General features: G+C 42.6%; 1 protein-coding gene across 1 annotated transcript in view; it reads left to right on the top strand.

Moving 5' to 3' along the window:
• The window catches only part of auts2a (activator of transcription and developmental regulator AUTS2 a), a 319,952-nt gene that overhangs the window by 266,536 nt on the left and 30,711 nt on the right, over positions 1–22,705 (top strand). The window contains 1 exon segment of the mRNA XM_044222254.1: positions 20,901–20,949. Within this exon segment, the coding sequence (XP_044078189.1) occupies positions 20,901–20,949 (49 nt within the window).

The following is a 22,705-nucleotide window of genomic DNA, read 5'->3' as shown; positions in this document are numbered from 1 at the left end:
TTGTTACGCAATTTCAATGTAAAATTTCTAGCATTATACTGTACACTGTAGCAAGCTCGTTGCCACTGAGAGTCCTCCTAGCACAGACACAGGTACGACAATGTTCGTTAGATGAAGGTTTTTTTTTATTGTCACGAGCACACACACACACACACAAACTTTATAACTGCCACAAATTATGACTGCATGCTTTTGGTTGCCCGGACGTCATCGTGCTGGTCTTGTGGCTTCTCTCAATGTCCAACGATATCTTCAAACTAACTTCTTCAGAAAAGCATGTGTGTCTGACGTCAGGTCCAGCACGCTACTGCTTATAAAGGGGAGAGCATAATTAGACAAAGAGTCTCAGCTGTGTCAATTAGCTCTCCCTGGCACTGCTCACCTGAGCCACTCCCCCACCTCGCCCTCTCTGCAGCTGACTGCTAACCATGCCCACCTCCACATGCACTTACATAGTAAGCTCTTGACTGTGGCAAGGCGTTGCTAGTATTACAGATGAAAAGCTACACAACTGGAGGTCAAGCTTTTTTGTACTTTTTTCTTCAGCTGCAAATGTGTTTAAAAGTCTTCTAAGACTGCTGTCTGGTTATGAATCTAGTGTAATTGAATTTCAATAGCTCCTTCTGACCCATAGCATCACCTCTGACCAATTTAAATGTACACAAAAATAAAGAAAAAGACTAGTAGAAATATGTATAGCAAATGTTCAAGATACAGTTCTGTTACCCAACCCAAACCCAACTGGTCTTGATGATTGAAATTGGTTTTGGACCATGTTGTTTCCTTTTCCAAACCCGACCCAAGGTGCTCGACAAATCGTGACATTAAGAATAAGTCCTGTGTTGAGACAGCAATGTTCGCAGGGGTTATTTTTAAGTGTAGTTTACTGTTATGTTTTCTTTCCTTCTCTCTCTGACTATGCCAATGTCTGCATTCCTGCATTTCATAGTGTATAGGGCTAGGTTTGGGTTCCATGCAGAACTTAGAAGAGTATATCATTTATAGCTCAGTATTGTTTGCCTTTGCAGTCCAACATCATAACTTTGCTCTACTTAATAAGCCTAAAGGCCTGTATAGTTAGAATGAACCAAATGGGTCAGTAGGCAGTTATGAACAGTGATTAACACCATTGGCAATAACTAGCATTTTGTGTGATTTCCTTATTACTATAATTTCACTTTTCAACATAAATTGTGTATTTTAACAGAAAGGCCAAATAGTTGAGATGACGTACACATTTTAATGTCAAATAATAGAGGGGAATGAGTCAGGAGAAAGTTGTCTGATTCTGGATGTATGTTGTAGGAAACCAGACCACCTCTACTGGCACAGTACACATCTACTTGTCGTCGGTTGCAGACATCATTAGCCGTTTATGGGCATGTCAACTAATGGATTTGTGTTATTACATAAACATAAGAAAGATCCATCAAGCACTCAGACTCATGAGGCCCCTGTATGATTTGTCATTAATCACTAGGAATATGGCCTGGCTTTCAAATTGACATTACACAGGGCTGTGCATGTCGGTGCTGTTTCCGGTGGAGGATGGCTCCAAAGCTCTCTACATACAGTCACACAGGGGGAGAGAGGCCACACCAGGCACTTTGCTTTTAATGAGGATAGCACTGAACACATGCGTTCCCCTGTCATTGCACTAAAGAGCTTGATTGCAGATGCCGGCGCTTCCGATGACAAAAACGACATCTGTGAACATCTGTTTTGGAAATTGAAGCTGGCCTTGGAACGGAGCATTGACTTTGTTTTCCGTCTTTGTGGACCAATTAGGGCTAACAGATTTACACAGCTGGATCAATCTGAAAACAATAACGGCATTGCTGTTATTTCTTTCGTTTGATAGCAGTGTGGCTCCATTGTTTCCATTAGCATTACAGAACAGCAAGCCCCATGACCTCCACAACATCTTCGCTCCATCTCATATACATCCCTGGAGATGCCTTTTCCTTTAATCTAGAGAACACACAAGGCCGTGTGTTCGCGCGCATTTGTGTGTGTGTCTTGCTTCCTCCTCTCCGGCATCCTTGCTACAGTTAATTAACAGTTATTAGTGTTAGCGCAGAGCACCGGATAAGATGTCACAAATCATCAAGTCTCTAGGTGCAGTTCCAGCAATTAAGAGCTCTGTCGCACCTTCCCTCTCCACAGTCATTTGGTACGCATCCAGGTTCCTTTTTAGACCTGAAAGCACTAATCAAATCATTTATGCTCAGAGATTTTGTCATCATTATTTCAAGCCCTAACAGGGTGAGACTCCCAACTCAGCACCTCCCCCGGCCCCAACTTCTGTCTGCAAAACAATGCAAAGCTACAATATCCTCAGTGCTGTTAATAGAGAATAATAACTTGAAATACCAGGCTTTTTCCTTCCTGAAAGCAAAGGTTTATACCCAGCAGGCTTTTCTATACCCAGAGATATAGATGTACAGCTAGAATATAGTGCCTAGTCAAGGGCCTGTATGTAAGTGTTAGGAAAGGATGTGTCAAAGTTGGCAAGAGATAGAGCATTAGATTAGCAGTGTTTAGTTGCTTATTTTAATGCAGGCTGTGACTTCTCTGCTCCGATCCATTTGTCATCCCTCTAAATGGAAACTTAATTGCATCCGTCTGAAGTAAAGGGACCTTGAGCTGTGCTTTTTGTTGTTTTCAGCACCCAGTCCTTGCCTGGGCTTTTATTTATTCGTCGTTTCTTTTCTGGCTGATATAAGCTTTGGCCTCTTAAGGCTCTTGGCTCAGAAGTGTAGTGCAGTGGAGTGGTGCTCAATGTTGGCAAAGGGACTCCTGTTGAATGAACAGCAGTTGCTTGATAATTTTGAGGTTAGAATTATAACCACCGCTGTTCAGGACTTCTGTAGAGATTGAAGCTATTAAAACAGTTGTGTTACAAAGCAACTCTGGAACTTCAATGGGATGTAGCTGCACAGATTGACAGCCTTGATTAAACCCTATTGTTTTTAGTTTTAATAAAAGGAGCTTTAACCGCCACCAGACTCCATTGGAAAAAAAAATTATAATTTTACCTCGCAGACCATCATTAAACACACTTCAAACTCGACAGAAACAAAATAAAACTCACCAAAACATCTTTGTCAGTCTTTCCACTGTTCCAACAATCACCAACTCTGGTTTGGTTGAAATAAATCCTTAACTCACCATATTAGATGAGGAAAAACAGCTCTCCTCACAGACGAACAGTCTCATATGAGGGACTCACATGACTAACATGCATGCACGGCTGTATAAACAAAGCACAGAGAATCTGCGATAACAACAACGGCAGAGGGAGTGTGAGGTCATTCTCTGCTCAGGACGCCATTACTCTACTATATCTTTATATAGCAAATAGTTGTTTGCTGCTGTTCAGAATCTCATTTACAGAACCTTTTTAAGAGGATTTTGAAGTAGACTGGACAGTGTGTTGTGTTGAATTCACTCAGAACATGAGACAGGGTGTTCATGTACTACGTTTTAAACACAGGACAAAGCAAACAGTTTAAACGGCTGTATTGCAAGCCAAACGAAGCAAATAAAACAAAGATAAGGTTATGGTCTATTTAGATGCCTGGTCTGGTTGTTATAGAAGTTCTTTGGATGTATAAAACCTCTTAAAGCCCACCAGCCCACCTTGAGGTCAAACATTTGATTTTGTTTGGGGCATACTGCCAGCTTTGTTCTTGACTTTTCATTTGGCAGGCAGCAAGCATCCTTCTTGCTCTTCCACGTCCCAATTCCTCCTCCCCCCGGGGGCCGCCTCCTGTCAGGTGTCAGCAAAATAATCACAAGTTAACAGTTGTTAGAAATGACACAGGAGCTGCCATCGATCAGCAGTCATGAATCATCAGCCGAACAGAGAGAGACGGACAGACAGTGTGTTTCAGGAAGAAAGAGAAAAGCATAGGGTCGTAGCTCAGTGCAGACAGGCTGCTGATGTGACTGGACAGGGCTGTTGTATCTAACTGGTTTTCATTAAAGCAGAAGATGAGATCAGGGAAGTGCAAGAAGCATCCGTCTTCAAGTTGTGTGTAAGTGTGTGTGTGTGTGTGTATGTCCGTGTGTGTGGTTTCATACTGTGTGCCTATATTAGCAACAATGATAGCCATCACTGCTGAGAAGGGTGATATCAGGCCTTGCAGCTCCTGAGGGGCGTTATTATCCTGGAGTGATCTGGACTGAGGGGTCAGACTCTGACACGCGCACAAAATAGGTTTTTGGCATCCTTGCAATGAGAAATGAGACAATACTGGCTGTGTCCATACAAAATAAGGTTTTATATAATAGATTGTGCATCTATTATATACACTGTATACAAGGGATGTACACAATAGCAGGGACACATTAGAATATAATGCAGTCCAATGCAAGGCTGGATTTGTCTGTGATGGCTGGTTCTGTGGTGAATGAAATGTGTTTTGAAGAATGATTGTTCAGTGCTATCTCATCACATCACAGACCAACCATTTCTTTGTCAGAAATGGTTGAATTATGGCTTTGCTTTCTGCTTCTCTTCCATCTGCATTGTGTCCCATTGTGAGTGTGACACCAGAAGTTAAATGTTTCTACTCAAAGTTTGCATGCTCCACTAGCAGGCCACTCCATAAGCACACTAACAAACATTGATAATAGCATATTGATATGATAAACCATATAGTATATCAATGGGTGCTATACTGTTATATCCAGTATAATATATTGCACAGTATCATTACTCTCTCCCATACTCAGTATGACAAAACTATACTGCCAAAACCAACAACAACAAAAAATAATTGTATTTATGCAAAACAACCCAATGTTCTCTTCACCATTATCCCCATCGTTGGTCTGTATCTCACTAAAGGCGCCTTCACCTCAGCAGTGAATAAGTTGTGTGGACTAGCTGAGTTATCTGCTGTCAAAAACGCCGCCATTTTCTGTTGAACATTTTTTCATTGGATGAATATGGATCAGTTTGACCACTGACTGCAATTTAAGGAGGCTTCTCCCTTCATCTTTTTTTTCTTCTTTCTTTTTTTTCATCTTTTCTAGGCTTAATTGATCAGTTGTTTCAAAATTACTTCAAATTAAGTTTGAATTTTATAGGACTAAATGGCATTCCACACAATAATAAACATATTTAAGACATTTAGTTTATTAAGCTTAGCCACTGCCACCCGGTGCTTTTCGATGCGCTTTCTGTCCAAGCCTGATGAACATCTTTAAGGAATGAAGTTTCACTGATCAACTGTTAGCGTATTTACTGCCACAGACAAAGGTGGGTACATTTTTCTTGTTGTTGGGGGGACTGAAGTTATCATGTGGACATTTTTTGCTAAGTGTGCATGCAGACAACTGCACCAATAGAAATCAGCTGCCCTATCTCATATCGATTTTGGGGAGGGTGCTTCTAACTTCTTCAAGAGTAGCGGTATAGGGTCTTTATTTCATTTAATTTTACATTTTAAGCTATTAACACTGAGTCATTCCAGTCAGATCAATGCAAACACTAGTAAAATGGGAGTACTACGTACAAATGTTAATTGGCAATTTTACGTCCTTTCTTTTTTAGTCTCTCACACTCTGTTAGGATATCGATGATGAAATTGCCTTCAAAGACGTTCCTGTTGCCTTCAGGAAGATGGGGTCCAAACCCTGGCTGGAAGGCAGTGTTGTCATGGATGAACTAAAGATGCCACCTAAGGCAATGTGCCTCCTGTCTGGCCCAGTTTATGAACTGCACCTGGAGTACCCAGAGTGCATCAAAAACATTTGAACTTTATTAACAGGTGAGGCTGAACCTGGCTAAATATTTTTTGGGATGGAAACTCATCTGTATATGTCAACAACAATGTGTGTTTTATTGCTGTAATGTCATTTAAAATAAAAAAGTTAATAAATGTACTGCATTGTGTGTTTATTAGTGAACAAGTGACACATTTTGAGTTTTCAAAACTTAAATATTTGACTTAAATGAATGATAAAGAACACTAAATGAAACTGGAAAATCTAGTGTTGTACCTTTTTAAAATGTTGAATAGTTGTGCAAAAAAAATGTTGATTTTACTGCAGACTCTAAGATTAAGATTAAAAGCTATAATAATAATAATAATAATAATAATAGATAAAAGCTAGACTGAAAACTGGATAAAATATTATAAAAGTTTGACAATATAAATAAAATAAAATAAGAGAGAGAATAAAATCAAGTACATGATGTCTACAAACCAGTGTTAATCAAAAGCCTGGCTGAAGAGGTAGCTATACATTTAAACATTTCAACACTACCAGCTGCTCTCCTATCCTCCAGCAGACTGTTCCAGCCGCTCGGGGCGTAAAAGCTAAAAGCTGCCTCACTAAAAGTTTTTTTGCCCTGCACTTTGGAACAACTAACAGGCTCGTGCCAAAGGACCTGAGGGGCCGTACCGGTTCGTATGCTGTAAGCATGTGAGACAGATATGCCGGTGCCAGACACCGAGGGAGTTTTATATGCGGCCCTGCAGCAGCCCTCAAATGGGCACACACTGTGCATGTTGCAAATTTACTCTCTCCCAGTGCAATGTACTGTGGACCTAATTATATGGTTTCTATGACTAGTTTGTACGAACTTTGTGACTCCCTAGTTGATTAACCACACCAGTCTTTTCTAGAATACACCAACAGTAGGTTACTCAGTGGCTGGTTAGTTACGAATAGCAACTGGACAAACTGCTCATAGCATATTAATACATATTCAGTCAATACAGTAGAAAAGTAGTTTAAAAATAATGTAAAGTATGAAATGCCTGGTTAAGCATCATCTCATGAACATGGATATATTTAGCTATATTTGTCAGCAAAGTCACTGTATCACTGCGGTCCATGCAAACTTTCTATCCCAATAATGACAAAGAAAATTCCAAATGTACCCAATATCCCACCTGGATTGATACAGTACTTTAGATGCTTGATAAAAAAAACAAGTGGTTCCACAAGTCCAACAGTCCCCTCAGTCTGTTTGAGTTCATTTTAAATGCTCTTTGTCAGTCTGTCTGCCTGTCTGTTTCCCTCTCTCTGATGAAGGTCTCATCAGAGGGTTAGTCAGACACTGAGGGAATGGTTTCATTTTCCCCTAATTACAGCAGGCACTGGAGAATCACGAGCTTCAAAGCTGCTTGATTGCATTATCAGGCATTTGGTGTAACACAGGCATAATCTATGCCATGTGACAGGGGAGCCAGGAACATTACAGCACTGGGCTGAATGGAGGGCTACCGGACCTGGATATCAGGCCTGGGGTTGATTTGCTTTCTGTACAGATTCTAATGTAATTTACTAAATATACTACATCGGAGATGGTTCTGACTGAACTATTTGCATGTATTGACATTTTGTTTCCAGAATGATAAATATTATTGATCCATATCACTGTTGTACTCTTTAATTATGGTTGAAATACTTACTATAATTAATTTATTTTTTTTTATTAAATATGGATCAAATGACTGTGTAATGTGAGGGGGGTTGCTCTTAGTGACAACCCCATGGATAATTATCACTTCACTCTGCAGTTCACCTCACCTCTATGAGCATTTTAGTACATTTCAGTTCATTGTTTTGGTTTTCCATCCCACAACTTTACTGTTTTGGTTCACGCTCACTGCTCTAATAGCGTTGCTTTCAGTGTAAAAGCTCTGACAAACCTACTGTAAGCTACAGCAAACAAGTTCAGGCAGCAAGTTTGTCTGCGAATTGCTGGTAAAGCATTTAGCACCTAAAGAACCAGATTTGAGACCACATTTCTCTGTGGTTGAGAAGACCAAAGTAAAGCAAAAAAGGAGAGTGAGTATTGGACTCACATTCGTCAGGTGGCCAGAAACACGACTCTAAATGAGTGTTTCTGTTGCTCGGTATCTGCTAGATCAGTTAATGTAGGTTCAAGTATATCTTACATAGATGTTCTATCATTTATACTGTATTATGTAATGAGGCTATGAGGTAAATAACTCTATTCACCATTTAGAATAATTGTTACAAAAAAATCTAAAGTAAGACACTCGTCTGATTCTGGAGTGCTTTATTTGTCATGTTTGTACTTTCAAAGGTCAAACACTGACAATCACTGTTTATCACTCAGACAATCATTATCAAGATTGGCCGCAGATAAAGAGCTATAAAAGAATTGTAATTATCACCATTTTAGAAACAGTAATTATGGGCATCATTAGCATCCGTCGTTATGTTTAAGTGGGACCATGGTCCACTAAACGAGTGTTCATCACGCTCTTTTTATCTACTCTCTTCTATCGCTTTCTCAGTCTAGTGAGGGGAAACAGAGGACGTTTTGGAATCAGGGCCAACTTAAACAGGGGTGTCTAGTCTGCCTTTTCCCACCGGCCAACAGCTCCCTCATTCATTTTTAACCAGGTTTCACAAAAGGCTTCACCGTTCTGTGGTTCAACTCAGTTTGGAAAGAGATCACAGATGTTAATATTAGAATATGAGTGTTTTTCTTCTTCTGTCAGCTAAGAATAAAAGTATGGACACTGTGAAATTGTAGAATAAGGGTTGAAGGACAGTTCACAGCTTGTCTAAGAAGCAGAGCTTAACTGAAATGAAAGAGAACTGACGAAAGTAGGTTACATTTAACAATCCCCGCTGATAGACATCCACTTGGTATTCACTTTTTTCACAAGACATAGCACAGCTTTAACTGCAAGCCAGCTAATGTTTGTATTCAACAGTGTAACGGTGGAGTCGTGCACGACATCTCAACCACAGCTTTCCTGTGGATGAATTAGTAATGCTAAAAGATTCCATTTCGTCTATCTAAATACTGTGTGCAGCGCTCAACCTGGTTAATATAAGGAGCCACTCAATTTTTCATGCCCACGCCAAGTGTAGCCTTCAATTTAACATGCGCTTTTAATCCTGGGAGTGCTAAATTGGTTTTTAATGTCGAGGAACATGGTGTTTTCAGAGTAACTTGTGAAAAATGCATCAGCAGTATGGAGAGCAAATCAGATCCAATGTTTTTTTTTGTTTTTTTTAGGGTAGAGGAACAAAGCAACACCACAGCAAAGAGGAGTGAAACCAATATGTTGTTTTGACACATCTGTCACCTCAGGGGTCTCGGGAGGACACCTCCCGCAGGCAGTGATGATGTGTGTTTTTGTGTGTGCGCAATGGTGTGATTAATTGCGTGTCTCTTATCACGTATGTCTGTTGTGTATATTTTCAGTGCTACATGCATGCAGATCACCAGTGTATGGCTCTACATAGGAAAACATGCTGGTTGGTACGTCATATATGTACTGTATGTATGCCCCTCCATGTGTGAATTCATGGGCAGTGTCAGGTGTTATTGTGCCTGGAGCGTTTGTGGATGACAGGTGTCTGCAGGCCTCTCTGGCCCTGTTAGATTCCCCTGCAGACGGGAGGCTAGTGGAGTCAGAGCCTGGACTCCATTGTGCATGACTAAAAGGTGCTCTCCTAATATCCCTGGTCAGAGAGTCAGTGAACTCACTCCGAATGACTTCCTCAGGGCCAGCCAACTAACGCTCTCTGTTATCACGTAACAATGTGGCCATCAGAGCAAACTAATCAGTAGTCAGCAGAAGAAAACACAGCCAGTGCTGCTTCTACTAACAATTCCATTCAAACCCTTATTGTCAAAGTTTGCAAACAGGCTTTAAAAGGAAGACGCAATAAAACACATCGTAAAGAAATGTGATGAAGACATTTAAAATTTTGGTTTCATATGCCATCCAGACAGTTTATTTAGAAGACAAGACAGCGAGTTAGTAGCTTGATATGGTCTCATAAAGTCTTTCATTGGTGTAAAGTTTGTATACATACATAAATAGCATGCTGCATTATTTGCATGCAAACTGAACACTAGAATCACAGCGGGAATAAAGGTTTGATGTTTTACTGTTGAGTTTAGAATCTAAATTTTGTGTTAAACCCACTGGCACAGAGCCTAAAGCCTAAAACTGTGTGATCATTGTGGACTGCAGTATTGTTCATTCAGCCTTTCATCTAACTGAATTACTATATCATACAACAAACTGTTTACCCCTATGTCAGTGGATTCAGCAAAGGCTTGGCCAAACTGCAGTTTCCTGCAGGGAATTGTGTGTGTGTGTGTGTGTGTGTGTGTGTGTGTGTGTGTGTGTGTGTGTGTGTGTGTGTGTGCGCGCATGCATTTACCTGTGCAGTGAGGCCTGTGAGGTGGGGTCAAGCTGTGTGTGGTGCTGCAGCTTTCTCTCTGGATAAGTGTGTCCAGACAGCCTGTCCCTGTTGCCAGAGCAAATCCTCTTACAGGCTGAGTGTGTGTGTGTTTGTGCGTGTGTGTCAGCGAGAGAGAGAGAGTGAGACAGACCGCAAGCTGCCCCGGATCATCTTGTTGAGGCTTGGTGTTGGTAAACACAGTACATGGTAAGCCCAGCTGAGACAGGCACTGATGATTGGGCTTAGCGCTGGCTGTTGCCTGGGTGGCCCTTGGCAATGATGGTCCCCTGTGGCCCCCAATAACACCAGGCTGCAAACACAAATTGTCAGACATGCTGAAAGAAAACTGCACATCTAAGTCCACGTCACTCTTTCGTCACACGCACCGGCCCATACTTTACGCCTCTCCTGGTGCCACTTTAAGAGCAAAAACAAACTCTAAGGTGGATCGTTTAACACAGTTCCATAAACACAAACAGCACACCCGTTCACAAAGTATCACACACACTTTCAGAGAGAAAACACGCTCTATCTGTGCCCTGGGAGCCTGGGTCCACTCAAATAACCCCATGGTTAATGTGCTGCTGTCAGGCGGCCAGCGGGGCAGCCTCACAATGTGCACATTTAGGACCCAGAGCTTTACGGCGGCGCAGAGTTTGTGGAGGAAAGTGTGGAATGTGTCCTGCGGGCAGATGCAGGCCGCTCTCAAAGGGATCTCTATTACAAGCAGACAAGCGCGGCCTTATGTCATGGTCACCAGCCTCAGAGACACATTTCCAGACTGGTGCTCTGCGCCATGCCAGCACGCGCCCTCGTGGAAATCTACTGGCCCAAGCTGCACTCCACTTCACTGCTGGAAACACACATCGTTCACATGTGTTGATCTGATAAGCAGGATTGTTTACTGCCAGAGCACAGTCATGAGGGCTTTAGTGAGAGGGTTTCTTTGTGATGCCTTTGACGATAATGAACAGAAATAAGGGTGTGGCAAGCTGTGATGTTCTCTCATTTGATATCATTGTACTGTTCCTGTGACATCTTGTAAAGTCTTCCGTCAAACATGGTTTACTTTAACTGAAGCGAGGTACCTGCTATGCTATGCTCGGGTCTGTCTTCAGCCGGTGGCCTTTTATCGATAGCGACAGATAAAGAGCCCTGTGATCTTTTGAAGCACCAGGCACTAGCGTTTATTACCATCCCTGCTGATAACGGCGTATGCTAATCATTGTAAACATCATGTTGTGGCTTTGACACACTTAGGCTTATCTGTAATTGGTGTAATTGTTACTAGCGTTTTAACGAGATCGTCTTCCAGATATGCTGAGTGCCAAAAGGGCGCGGGTATGGGAGAGGCTCCCTCAGATATGCCTCACTGATGGGGGCATTAGATCGACACTTACTCCTCTCGCTGCTATTAATGAAAGGCAGCCACGAGCGCAAATCCGATAAAAGGGGCTGGAGATGAGGGGGTCATGAAATATTTAAATATACAGGGCTTCAAAGCGGAAGAGACAGACCCCCTGCAGCCCAGTCGTGGCCCCAGTCTCTGGCCCGCAACCAGCTCCACATGTAGGTCACAAACCACCAGCTCACTTTTCTGCAGTACGGACACCACCTGGGGAAAGGAGGAGATTTACAGATGAAATTGCTCCTGTCTCCAAACACACACATTCACATGGACACACACACACACACACACACTCAGTCTTCCTCTTGTTCAGCCAGTCTCCCATGTTCTAGTGTTACACACGGGGGGACATGAGCAGCAGAGGGGCAACGAGGTCATGGAGGATATCCAAGCGCTGTCTCAGTGGACTCTGACATGTTAAAACACTCACATGATTGCGGCTCAGATCCTCCGCAGCACACATGCTCACACACACAACCTTCTCAAACCACAACCATAAGGCCCCTTTCACCCAGCGATATGGCTCCGGCATTTTTGCAGAGTGTGATGTGAAAAAAGTTCTTCTTTTGAGGAACTCTTGAGGGGACACAGCACGGATCACCTGTCAACCACTGAGTGACAAGGAGTCTGAAAAAACTGTCAGCAATTCCCGGCTACATTTTACATTTTCTGAACCTTGCGGTTTTATTGTCTCAAAGGGGCCTAAACTTCCCATTTCTCTCCCTCCCATCGTTCAGCCCCCCCAGCAGGGAGGCTACTGTAGACAGAACAACGACCTTATTTAGCTCAGGCCCTGCAAAATGCAATTAGAAACCCCTCAATAGCCAGCGGGGGCCTGGGAAGAGACGGAGGGAGAGAGGAGGAGAGCGGCAGAAAGTGAAAAAAGGGAATGTTAGGGGAGGGCGGGCAGAGACCTCCCTGCTGTCTGTCACCCTGCTGGCTTTTGATGTCCATGGCCCATCTTGTGTCCCCCTAGAGAGCCTATCAGGCCCCCACTCTGGAGCTGTTGAACATAGAGAGAGCCTTGGAGAGGCTTGTTTGAGTGGAGTGTGGGGGGTGCGGGTGGATGACTGGGGCTGTCTCCGCTGGTGCCTGACAGAATGGTCTTGACGGAGCGTTTCAGAGGCCTAATCCCTCCGACCATACTCCTCCAGCCGGGCGAATCGCTCGGGGGGTCTGCAGAGGGTCAGACAGGTTTTAATACGCCTTAGTGGTGATTTCCTCAGTGCTTTCCTGTAGTCATTCCTTTTTGAAAGACACAGCAGGCTGTTTCTCTCCCTCCTTTTTCTTTCCAGCTACCTCCCTGTTTGGTTCCTTCCCCCTCTCTGTCTTGTCTGTCTCTCCCTGTCTCCTCCTGTTTTGTTTTCTTCTCCTGCTCTCTTTCTCTCTAGTTCCTCCTCCTTTATCTCCCTGCCTCCCGTAGTCTCCTCGCTCCCATCGCGCCACTAAGAAGAAACAAAAAGGGAAAATATTATCCCTGCCAGCACAGTTGCTCTTGCTTAGTATTAAGTCGAGGTCTCACGGGAGGTTCCACCGCCATGGTTCTTTGGTTGTAGATGTCTGCTGGGTCTCCGCAAATATAAAGACATGCAGATTAGGGGGAAAAATTAAAGCTGGGGGTTCGTCATGCACTGGGTTATCTGTTAGGAATGTTTTGTCTATCTGGGATATGGTTCCACTGTAGATTTTCAGAGAGAAAATTGGGGTCAAATTAAAAGAGGTTTATAATCCTCCTTTTTTGCATTGTGATCAAATGACACTACAGCTTGATGAGGTTATACTGAATAATCTTATCAATGAATTTATATGACAAGCAGCACTGAATCTTGTTGTTGAAATACATTCAAGGACATAGACATGATGTAAACATAAATGTAAACATCACAAACAAATGATCTCTTAAAATACACCACATTAAAATTCAGATTAACCTGTCACGTGCCTAGTTTCAAAAGCTGAGACAATTCATTTTCTCAGTCCATTAAATCTCTATGTAAACAAGTCAATTCACTTTTATTTATATAGCGCCAATTCATAACAGAAGTTATCTCATTGCACTTTTCCTATAGAGCAGATCTACACCGTCCTCTTTATAATATTATTTACAGAGACCCAACAAATCCCACCATGAGCAAGCATTGAGTGACAGCGCTATAAATAAGGACACAGATTTGGCCTTTAAAATAATCTATCTTGGATTTGGGAATTAGTAATTAACTGACATTAAATGAAAATGTTAAAGGTAAATCATGCCTAATATCTAATATGCATGATGGTGTGTGTGTGTGTGTGTGTGTGTGTGTGTGTGTGTGTGTTTTGAGGCAGGTAGCACATATGCTCCTTTCTGTTAGAAGGGGAGGGAGTGATTGACTGGTCTGAAATTATCCACGGTATCGCAGCCCACAGCCCACATTCCATGGCAATGTCTGTAATTTAGGCAAAAGGGTCTCCCATTTCTCTTGTGACTGGGCAGAGCAGTGGTGAGGGGGTGTGGGTGTGTTGAAGGGGGTTGCATTAGGGATGTAACCAAAGCATTTGAGGCAGAGAAGGTTAAACCAATTTTCTTGTCTGCATTGTTTTCCAAAGTGAGTCCCACGGCAGCGACATTAGACTGATGGCTAGTGAAGTAGGTTTGTTCCCGCTGACAGGCCAGTTCTCTCTGCGCCCGCAATGTCAACTGGATCTGATTATTCCCTACCAGTTCCAGATAATGTCTGCCATTGATCAGGCCATTTATCTTGACCTCCTATGGCCCCAGCCTGCTTTCAGAGACCACAGGGAGATAAGCAGATAAAGATAAGCAGATAACATAGTCTCTACAGGCTTTTAACAAGCGGAAGAAATACTTTTCCGCTGCTTCCCCGGCTGACGTATAATGTGAGTTTCATATCTCTTGGCTCAGGAAGCTTTATTATAACACAAAAGATCTGCTTTTAAGAGGTATCGTCATTGGATCAGATAGACACTTTCATTCCTGCGTCCATCAATTTTCCTAAATGTTCCCAGAATGCTTCCTGTGTGATAAGCACCGGTTGAAATTAAGCGAGCAAGATAGAGATTAATTTTTGGCATTGTTATTTACAGGTTTAATATTGAAAAGCATTTCTGTGGAAATGCAGATGGAAATTCTGAAGTCCTTAAATCTCTCATTCTCTGTCAGGATATTTGATTGATGCAGTTTAACAAAGAAGACTGTCAGCTTTTCCAAAGGCTTTTTTTTACTTTTGGCATGCTATGGTGTCCCAGTTTGTATAACAGGTTTTAATGCTGGGTGAATTTGTCTTTTGGTGTGTGTGTGTGTGTGTGTATTTGCATGCACAGCCGCATGTCATCCCCACATTAATACTAGCAATGAGTGACAGATTAATTTATGTCTGGCTACGTGTCTGAGGAATTGGGAAGAAAGGGCCTGTCAGTGCTGCTTGTCGGGAGGGGGTAGAGATTAGAGCCAGTTGTCATTGACAACCCAGTACAGGCTCTGGGAGATAAGGTCGGATATAATGACTGTAAAAAAATAAAAAGTAAAAAAAAAAAAAAATAATAATAATTTTAAAAAACATCCTCACTCCACCCTCGAAAGGCTGGGAGCAGAGATGTTGGCAATTCCACGTGTGTGGGTTTATGTGTGCAATTAGAAATATTTCACAGTTCTTAGACTGTACTGCAACATTTGGACATTTCAGATCTTAAGCAACAAGGAGGGTGTGATCTAATCCCACCCCCTCCTCTGAGAAGACTCGGATTTGTTTTTTAAAAATCCATGTAAAGCAGCTTTTATTTTCTTTGAACGGTGTGCAGTATATGTTTTTTATCGAGCATTATTTTGTTAATTCCAGTAGTCAGATTATTGTGTAAACAGCCACTGAAACATCGTGAAACATGATCTTCCACTGTTTGCTTCCCTGTGATACACTGCCAATCATTATGTTTACAGTGTATCCACGTTAAAATCCCCACATGGAACATAAATATTGATTAAATATCTATTGCTGAGTGGTCATTATATAACCAGGTTATAACCAAGTCTTTAATGTGTTGAGTTAAATCATGTTTCTGGTGTTTTCCTTTTAGTTCAGCTGTTTCTATTATTTGCTTCAAGTATAATCTGATTCTAAGGATGGATAATCATGGAAATACAATATGAATGATATATTTTAAAAGGCTTTGGATGTATCAGTAAATTCATAATATTTTTACCAAGACATTATGGAAAATGTGTATTTTTGTCAGCTTGTTTTTAAATGTATAACTTACATAACTTATTTTTAGCGATGCTAGTGGTGTGGCCATGTTGGTCTGTCAATCCATTGGTCCAGACTGAAATAGCTCAACAAGTACTGGATGGGATGAATCCTAATGATTTTGGTTATCCCCTGACTTTTCATCTAGCGCCACCAGCAGGTAAAATTGCTTTCACTTATTGTGTGAATTATCTCGACATCTACTCCATGGATTGGCACAAAAGTTTGTACAGGCATGCATGGTTCCCAGATGATGTATCCTAATTACTTTGGAGATCCCCTGATGCACCACCACGAGGGTGACATTTGTGGTTATGAGTGAAATGTCTCCACAATTATTGGCTGGATTGCCATGACATTTGTTACAGATATTCATGTTCCCCTCAGGATGAATTGTAATAACTTTAGTGATTCCTTAACTTAATCATTCTGACCTGATGATGGTGTTAGAGAGAAAAGCCATCATCAGGTGTTAGTGTTTGATTCTCATAGAGACATCACCATGAATTGAAACTACTTCTGAAATACCCACCCACCTGAGATGACTCATGATCTCGCTGTTCAATGTCATTAAGATCCATTTCCTGGCCTCTGCATCCAATCCTAGTTTGAATCATGAGATATTTTTTTTAGCCCCTGTAAAACAAAGACAGAGCTCTGAGTCAACAGGCAAACGTAATAAGAGCTTTTAACATATTACATTGCCAGCACTCCTGATACGCTTGTCAGTAATATTTCAAACGAGGGTAGATTTGGCATTATGGCAGGAAGGCTCATAAAGGCGAGCTGGTCCGCTGTGACTGTAATCTAGGAGAGAGTTCCTGTAAAATTAAACCATGGTTGAAGGGGGAGAGACAAACATGCCTCTGGTGTCTTTGAAGTGGAGAATCAGCGTCCAAAAAAGGAATAAAAGATGACAAAATGTCAGTGTGAAGCTGATGGTCTATAGACAGAACTTACATGCCCAGACAGCAATTACTGAGATACATAGCATACATCCAGACATTGTGTTTGATCTCAGTGCTTTATTTTCTTGCGCAGACGATGTTGTTCCATGTGAAACTGTGCAGGGTTCTCATTTTCATGTGTGTGTTCATCTCTGTCATCATTTCATTTGAATTAAAAATGATGTGCAGTGAGAGATCCGGACGCCGATTGTTTGGCAGTGTGGCTGTAATCACAGACTTGTGGTCGCTCTCAAATCTGATAATGACCATTTAAAATGGAGAACAGCGGCTCATTCATAGCTGCTGCTGCTGCTGCTGCTGCCGCTGCCGCTGCACAGGCCTGTGAAAATGACTGGTAGCCATTTTCTGTCGGTGGCAGACATATAAATACATATCTTGAAGCCAGCCATGTCATGCGCTTGAAGCCAAACCACGATATGCTCTTGATGTTTCATCACAATCACCGCTTCAAACATGAGAATCCCTGTGATCTAATTACATGTAACCACATTTAGTACATTTGCAACTAATTTTAGACATGATTTACTGCATTTCCGTGATACTCCCGTGGCACTGTACAGCTAAATATGGGAGCCTCTAACTTGATGAACACATGGTCATGTAGGCTGCTCTTTCTGCCAGGCCCTCTGTGACCACAGCCTTTATCCTCTGTAGATGAACCAAGTGGCTGGATTTTAACCTGCCACCTGAGGCCAATCCCTCCCACCCACTGATGGTACTTCACTTTTTTTTTTCCATGTCAGTGTGTCCATGAACAGCTATGCCAAGCCTGTTGTAAGTTGATATGGGTAAATAATTTTCTGCTAAATGTAAACATTTCACTTTGACCAGACTGAGCATCTGACTTCAGTTTGCAGAAAAGTGCTGTTGTGTTGACTCTGATGTGTGAGGATTTGTTTTGCCACTCTGAATCTCAGGCAACTGTATATCCCATTTCCCATGACTTCATGTTTGTATGGCCGGTCCAAACCAGCCAGCGGACCCTCTGTCTCTCTGTTACCGAGGGACGGATTAGCATCGCAGCTATGAGCTAAGTCTGTTTTCTGCTCTGTGGTTGCTTGGGCTGAACTGGCAGGGAAAGACTTTGCAATGTGACTCTATTGTACATCCATTGACCCCCCAGCCAGATAGTTAATGCTCATTAGACAAGCTATATGATGCAAGGGTTTGCACTATTAAGAGGATTTTCCAGGAATGTCCAGCATTAGATCATGATTCGACCAATGTAACGAGATCGAGGCGAGGAAGGATGAGCGCTGTTGCTTCTTAGGTAAATATTACTTTCAGGCCTGCAGCGTGAATCTTAACAGGATGGTGTCCCACCTGAAATCTGTGTGATCCCTTTTAAATACACACTCTGTGGCATCAACACTGGGAAATGACTAGAGGACGCTGAGCTCTGCCAGCTCCTGCAGGGCTGTTGTTGTGACCCTGCGGGCAAGCTAAGTAAAAAAATCCCTCCAGAGCTTGGTAAAGTTATCACAAAATTAGAAACGTGGTAGTCATGATTTATGTCGGCAGTGTCAGGGGTGGAAACTAGATTTTAGGTGTGTCAGGGTGGGCCATGTAGAGCTCAAAGCTCAAATTGAAGGCTGAATGCCCCAAAGTGCTTTTTATATTACCAGCTGACCTCCCTTCAGGCCAGTGGAGTGGGAGTTGATCCAACAGGAAGACAGCGCCTGTGGGCTGCGAGGAGGTGCATGCTGCTCATAAAGGAGCGTTTTGTTTTTCCTCCCCTCACGGTAGCAGCACCCTACTGGGGAATTCATTAGGGGCTGACATCATCTCACTCAGTACAGAGTGAAAGAAAGAATATCTTTCTGCCTCAGCTCTCCCCTCCCTCCTTTCTCTTCTTCCCTCTCTCTCTCTCTCTCTCTCTCTCTCTCTGCCTCCTTATCTAGCTCTAGTGTGCTGCTGTCTCTCCTTTTAAGCGCCATTTACGCAAAAGGTAAAAGCGCGTATGTGCGCCTCTGCAATCGAGCTCCAAGCTTTTCGGAAGCCCAAACCCCCCCCCCCCCCAGTGTTTGTCTTCTGAGGGAGCACGACAAAGGTTGAATCTAAGTCCGCCTGGAAATCAGGAAGTGAGAGGACCTGACCGTGAAGACAGCAGCAGCACTCAGGCAGGCAGTCGCTGGATGAATGGGAGTTTGTCTGGTGCTTGGGAGCGGATGGGGAGAGGCTCTTGTGTGCCCACGACCGGGATCCGTCAGAGAGAGCACGACTGACAGGCTTTGCAGCTGAACACACAGCGACAGTTGGCTTATACCTTGTGAATTTTTGCTCACTGGCTGTGTGATTTGCCTCCGTCTCTGTCTCTACAGAGCAAACTGGCAGTGCGCTTTGTTGGATCGGTTTGCTCCGTCGGACGCTGCCCCTCTCTGTGCACCGACACACAAAACCTCCCGGATCCTGTTTGTTACCGCTCACGGATATTTCCGACAGGAGAATATACGTGAAAAAAAAAAATCATATTGTGTTACGAGAAAGGAAAGAAAGGTGGATCAAGGGATTTTTTTCTCCCCCTTTGCCTCAGTGCTGTTGCAGAAACTCTCCGTGGTGAGACACATGGTTCCCTTTGTCCAAAGGCGCAGTAGCTTTGTGAACGGCTTTGGATTTTTTTTTTCTTGGAAAGGCTTCTTCTCTCTCCGCATGGCTTTCCTCAATTTAAACGGAGTAGACTTCGCCGCCTCTTGTGTGGATTATATTATTTGAAAAGCAGAATGTGAAAACACATTTGCCAGACCGAGAAAGTAATATCCTGACTTCTTTGCCTTCTTGCTAACCTTGCCACATCAAAGGTATGCGCGCTGGCTCTGAGCCGCTTACAATCTTTGATTGCATTGTGTGTGATAGTGTGCAAAATGATCTAAATGGGATTTTTTATGATAGTAACTATTTTCACGCCACCTCTTCTGCTGTCATTTATTCCGCAGCTTTCATTGTTTACATTCTGTCAGTGTTGTGTTAGTGAATGAATACCTGATTCAGATCAATGTTTTATGTCTAACAATAAACCCTTCATTTAGTTGTCTGTTGGCACTGTTCTGTTTTTGTTTTGATGTAGTTAGAATACTTCGCTTCTCCTGCAGAACAGACAGACGTCGGGATAAAAGACAGGAGCAGCATGCAGCTAAACTGTCACAGGACGCAGATTCAGAATATTCCTGTCATTAGGGTTATTATAGCACAAGAAAATAGAACCCTGCTGTCAAAGTGGGATGCCATAACATCATATTTTGTTGTTCAGATTTTAGCATGAAATACATCCGAGGCGAGGGAATCCACAAAGCCAGTTATCAGAAATTCATTTTATTCCGAGAAACCTGTCAGTCTTCTTCCCATGTGCAGCTTAACGGGTGTTGTCCTGTGTCTCTCCTGTCCGTGCAGCCTGCAGTGCTTTTCTAATGTAACAATCATTCACCTCAATGTCGTGGTTGAAATATAATTAATCTGCGACTTAGAATTTTCACATATATAAGGCTTTTAATATCTAATTCAGGTTTAAATCCCAGAATTTCACATTTTATACAACGAAGCTGTTGGTGCTGTGCCGGGGAGGCTTGGAGAGGGGATGGAGATGTTTTGTCACGGAGCAACAGTGCCATCAAGTGGCCTAAATATGAAGAGCCACTTGTTTTCTTTGAGTCTGATATCCAGTATTGGTTTTGATCATGATGCTCAGGTTATCCAAATAATTATGGACATCATTTGGGCATGACAGGATGTAGACACTGAACAGGTCTGGGCTTAAATTGGATTAAATTTGACCTTGAAGTTTGTTAAAATTGAGAGCATAGATCAAGTACAAATTGTCAGAGTGATATATTAAAACCACATCATAAATCTTAGCAGGGTGAATTTTATTATTAAGGTTTACTTTAAAATGACGGTTTGGTGACTTAAGCGTAATAAATATTTATCATAACCCAATAATGTCCTCTCAGTCAGCAGTCAGTGCTCTGAGTCCCCAGAAATGCTATCTAGGAGTGGGTTAGGACATTTTGGTGGGAAGTGATATTACATTCAGGCTTTGTGCTTTTCTCTGTGATATTTTGCTCATTCCATTCTCCTCTTTTCCAGGTCTCCGATGCCAGCTCAGAGAAATTTTTCAGCACAGCTGCAGTTAAAGGTACAGCCTTTTTTCTTCCTAGCATGCTGAAATGTTGTCAATATGATGGTGCAGGTGTATTGCCATGCCCCTGGTGTTATTACCATGTTGAAATTGGTGTGTATTGTCCTAGTGCAGTAATTATTGTATCTATGTATGGTAATTTAAAATTATGCAACAGCAATAATGCATCACATCCATAAAGCTGTTCCAATTTACCCAAGGTGCACAGGTGAAGTACAGCACAGTGCTTTCTTGACACCTAGACCTGAGATGAAAATCAGATCATCAGATGGGTTCATTAAAATGTGAAAACTTAAAAGGTCATGTAGGCTTTTGTTCCGTATATGTAACATGACATGAAGCATGGTGCGGTTTTGGTGACCCTTTGTTGTAAATGCTGAGTTGCACCAGGACTTGTACAGCAGCCAGCGGAGGAGGATGTACTGATGCTGCAGGGAATGAAGTAAGGGCAGGCGAGGCATCTGTTTATGGCCTCAGTGTGCCAACACCACATGTGACCTCATTATCAAGTCACTAATTTGCTGTTAAAAACAGTCCCATTTTCTCCGTCTTAGGGATAATGGTGGTGCCCTGTGTGAATGGACATTCCTCTGTAATGGGGGGGAGTTACCACACAGGGCAGGGGAGAGGCTCAGAGACAAGGGTTATGACCCCTTCAGGCCTGTGGCACAAACGAGCCCGACTGCTGATGATAGGTCCTTGTACACCCCCCCACCACCACCAACACACAGACACACAATTTCCCACATTTTGGCCTTTGATTCCCTCCAGGGCTTGATTTGTGGCGTCCATTGGGGGGCTCAATGGCCATGCTTGACAGGCAGGTTTCCTTTTGAACGTGCTCCTCTGTGGACTGATTCGGTTCCCTTGAAAGGATTAAGGCCCCCTTTGTGCAGCCTAAATCAACAGAGGGCCCCCCTCTGTCCTCCTCTATGAAAGGACCTGACTGGGGAAACAGTACACAAAATACGCTTTCTCTCTGCTGCATGATAGTCCACTCTCTTGGCCCCTATTCCCATTTAAATATCCCCTCTTGTCTTCCCTTTTACCATCTCCATCCCCTCCTCCTCTCCTGCCATATGCTAATGGCTGCTGCTATTGCACAGGCAAGTAAAAGAATCCAGGTGCTGGGAGAGCCAGGCCCACTGGTATTTTTATGGAGGGTGGTGTTGAGATTAAAAGAGTTGGGTGGGTTTTGTTGGAATGGATTACCATTATTCTAATGCAACCAAACCCCGGTATAAGCAACAGGTCCAAAAAAATGCCAAGACAGGCTTGTTTGTGGGACAACAAGTGTCAATATTTGCAGAAAGGCAGGTGCAAAAAGACTCCCATTTGTTTGACGTACGTGCACTTTCTTGTTGGTACACACAAAATGTTCATTGGGCTTTAGGGTTCAGCATATGGCTGAGAAAGCCATGACAGGCCACGATAGCAAAAACAGTTCCCAAACAAAGCAACGGCTAGTTTATTATTTTGAGTTCTGCCATGAAGGAACAGTTACGGCTACTATCCACAGAAGTGAAACTATAACCTTGATGCTGCAGAGCAACTTGGACATATGAGTCATTAGTTTGCAAGTGTTGAAATCAGTGGTGTAAGAATACAGCTTACAATTCAGAAAAATGTCAGTTAAAGATAGAAACATGCCAAATATCAAATGCAGGAAAAAATAGTGCTGAATATATCAGGCTTTATTGACACATAGTTTAAGAAAAAATATACTGAATAGCTTGCCGTTTCTATGACAGAA

This window comes from Siniperca chuatsi, linkage group LG14, assembly GCF_020085105.1.
Source record: "Siniperca chuatsi isolate FFG_IHB_CAS linkage group LG14, ASM2008510v1, whole genome shotgun sequence".
Taxonomy (NCBI): Eukaryota; Metazoa; Chordata; class Actinopteri; order Centrarchiformes; family Sinipercidae; genus Siniperca; species Siniperca chuatsi.
The sequence above is the reverse complement of the archived record's forward strand: the minus strand, read 5'-3'. Positions and strand labels throughout refer to the sequence as shown.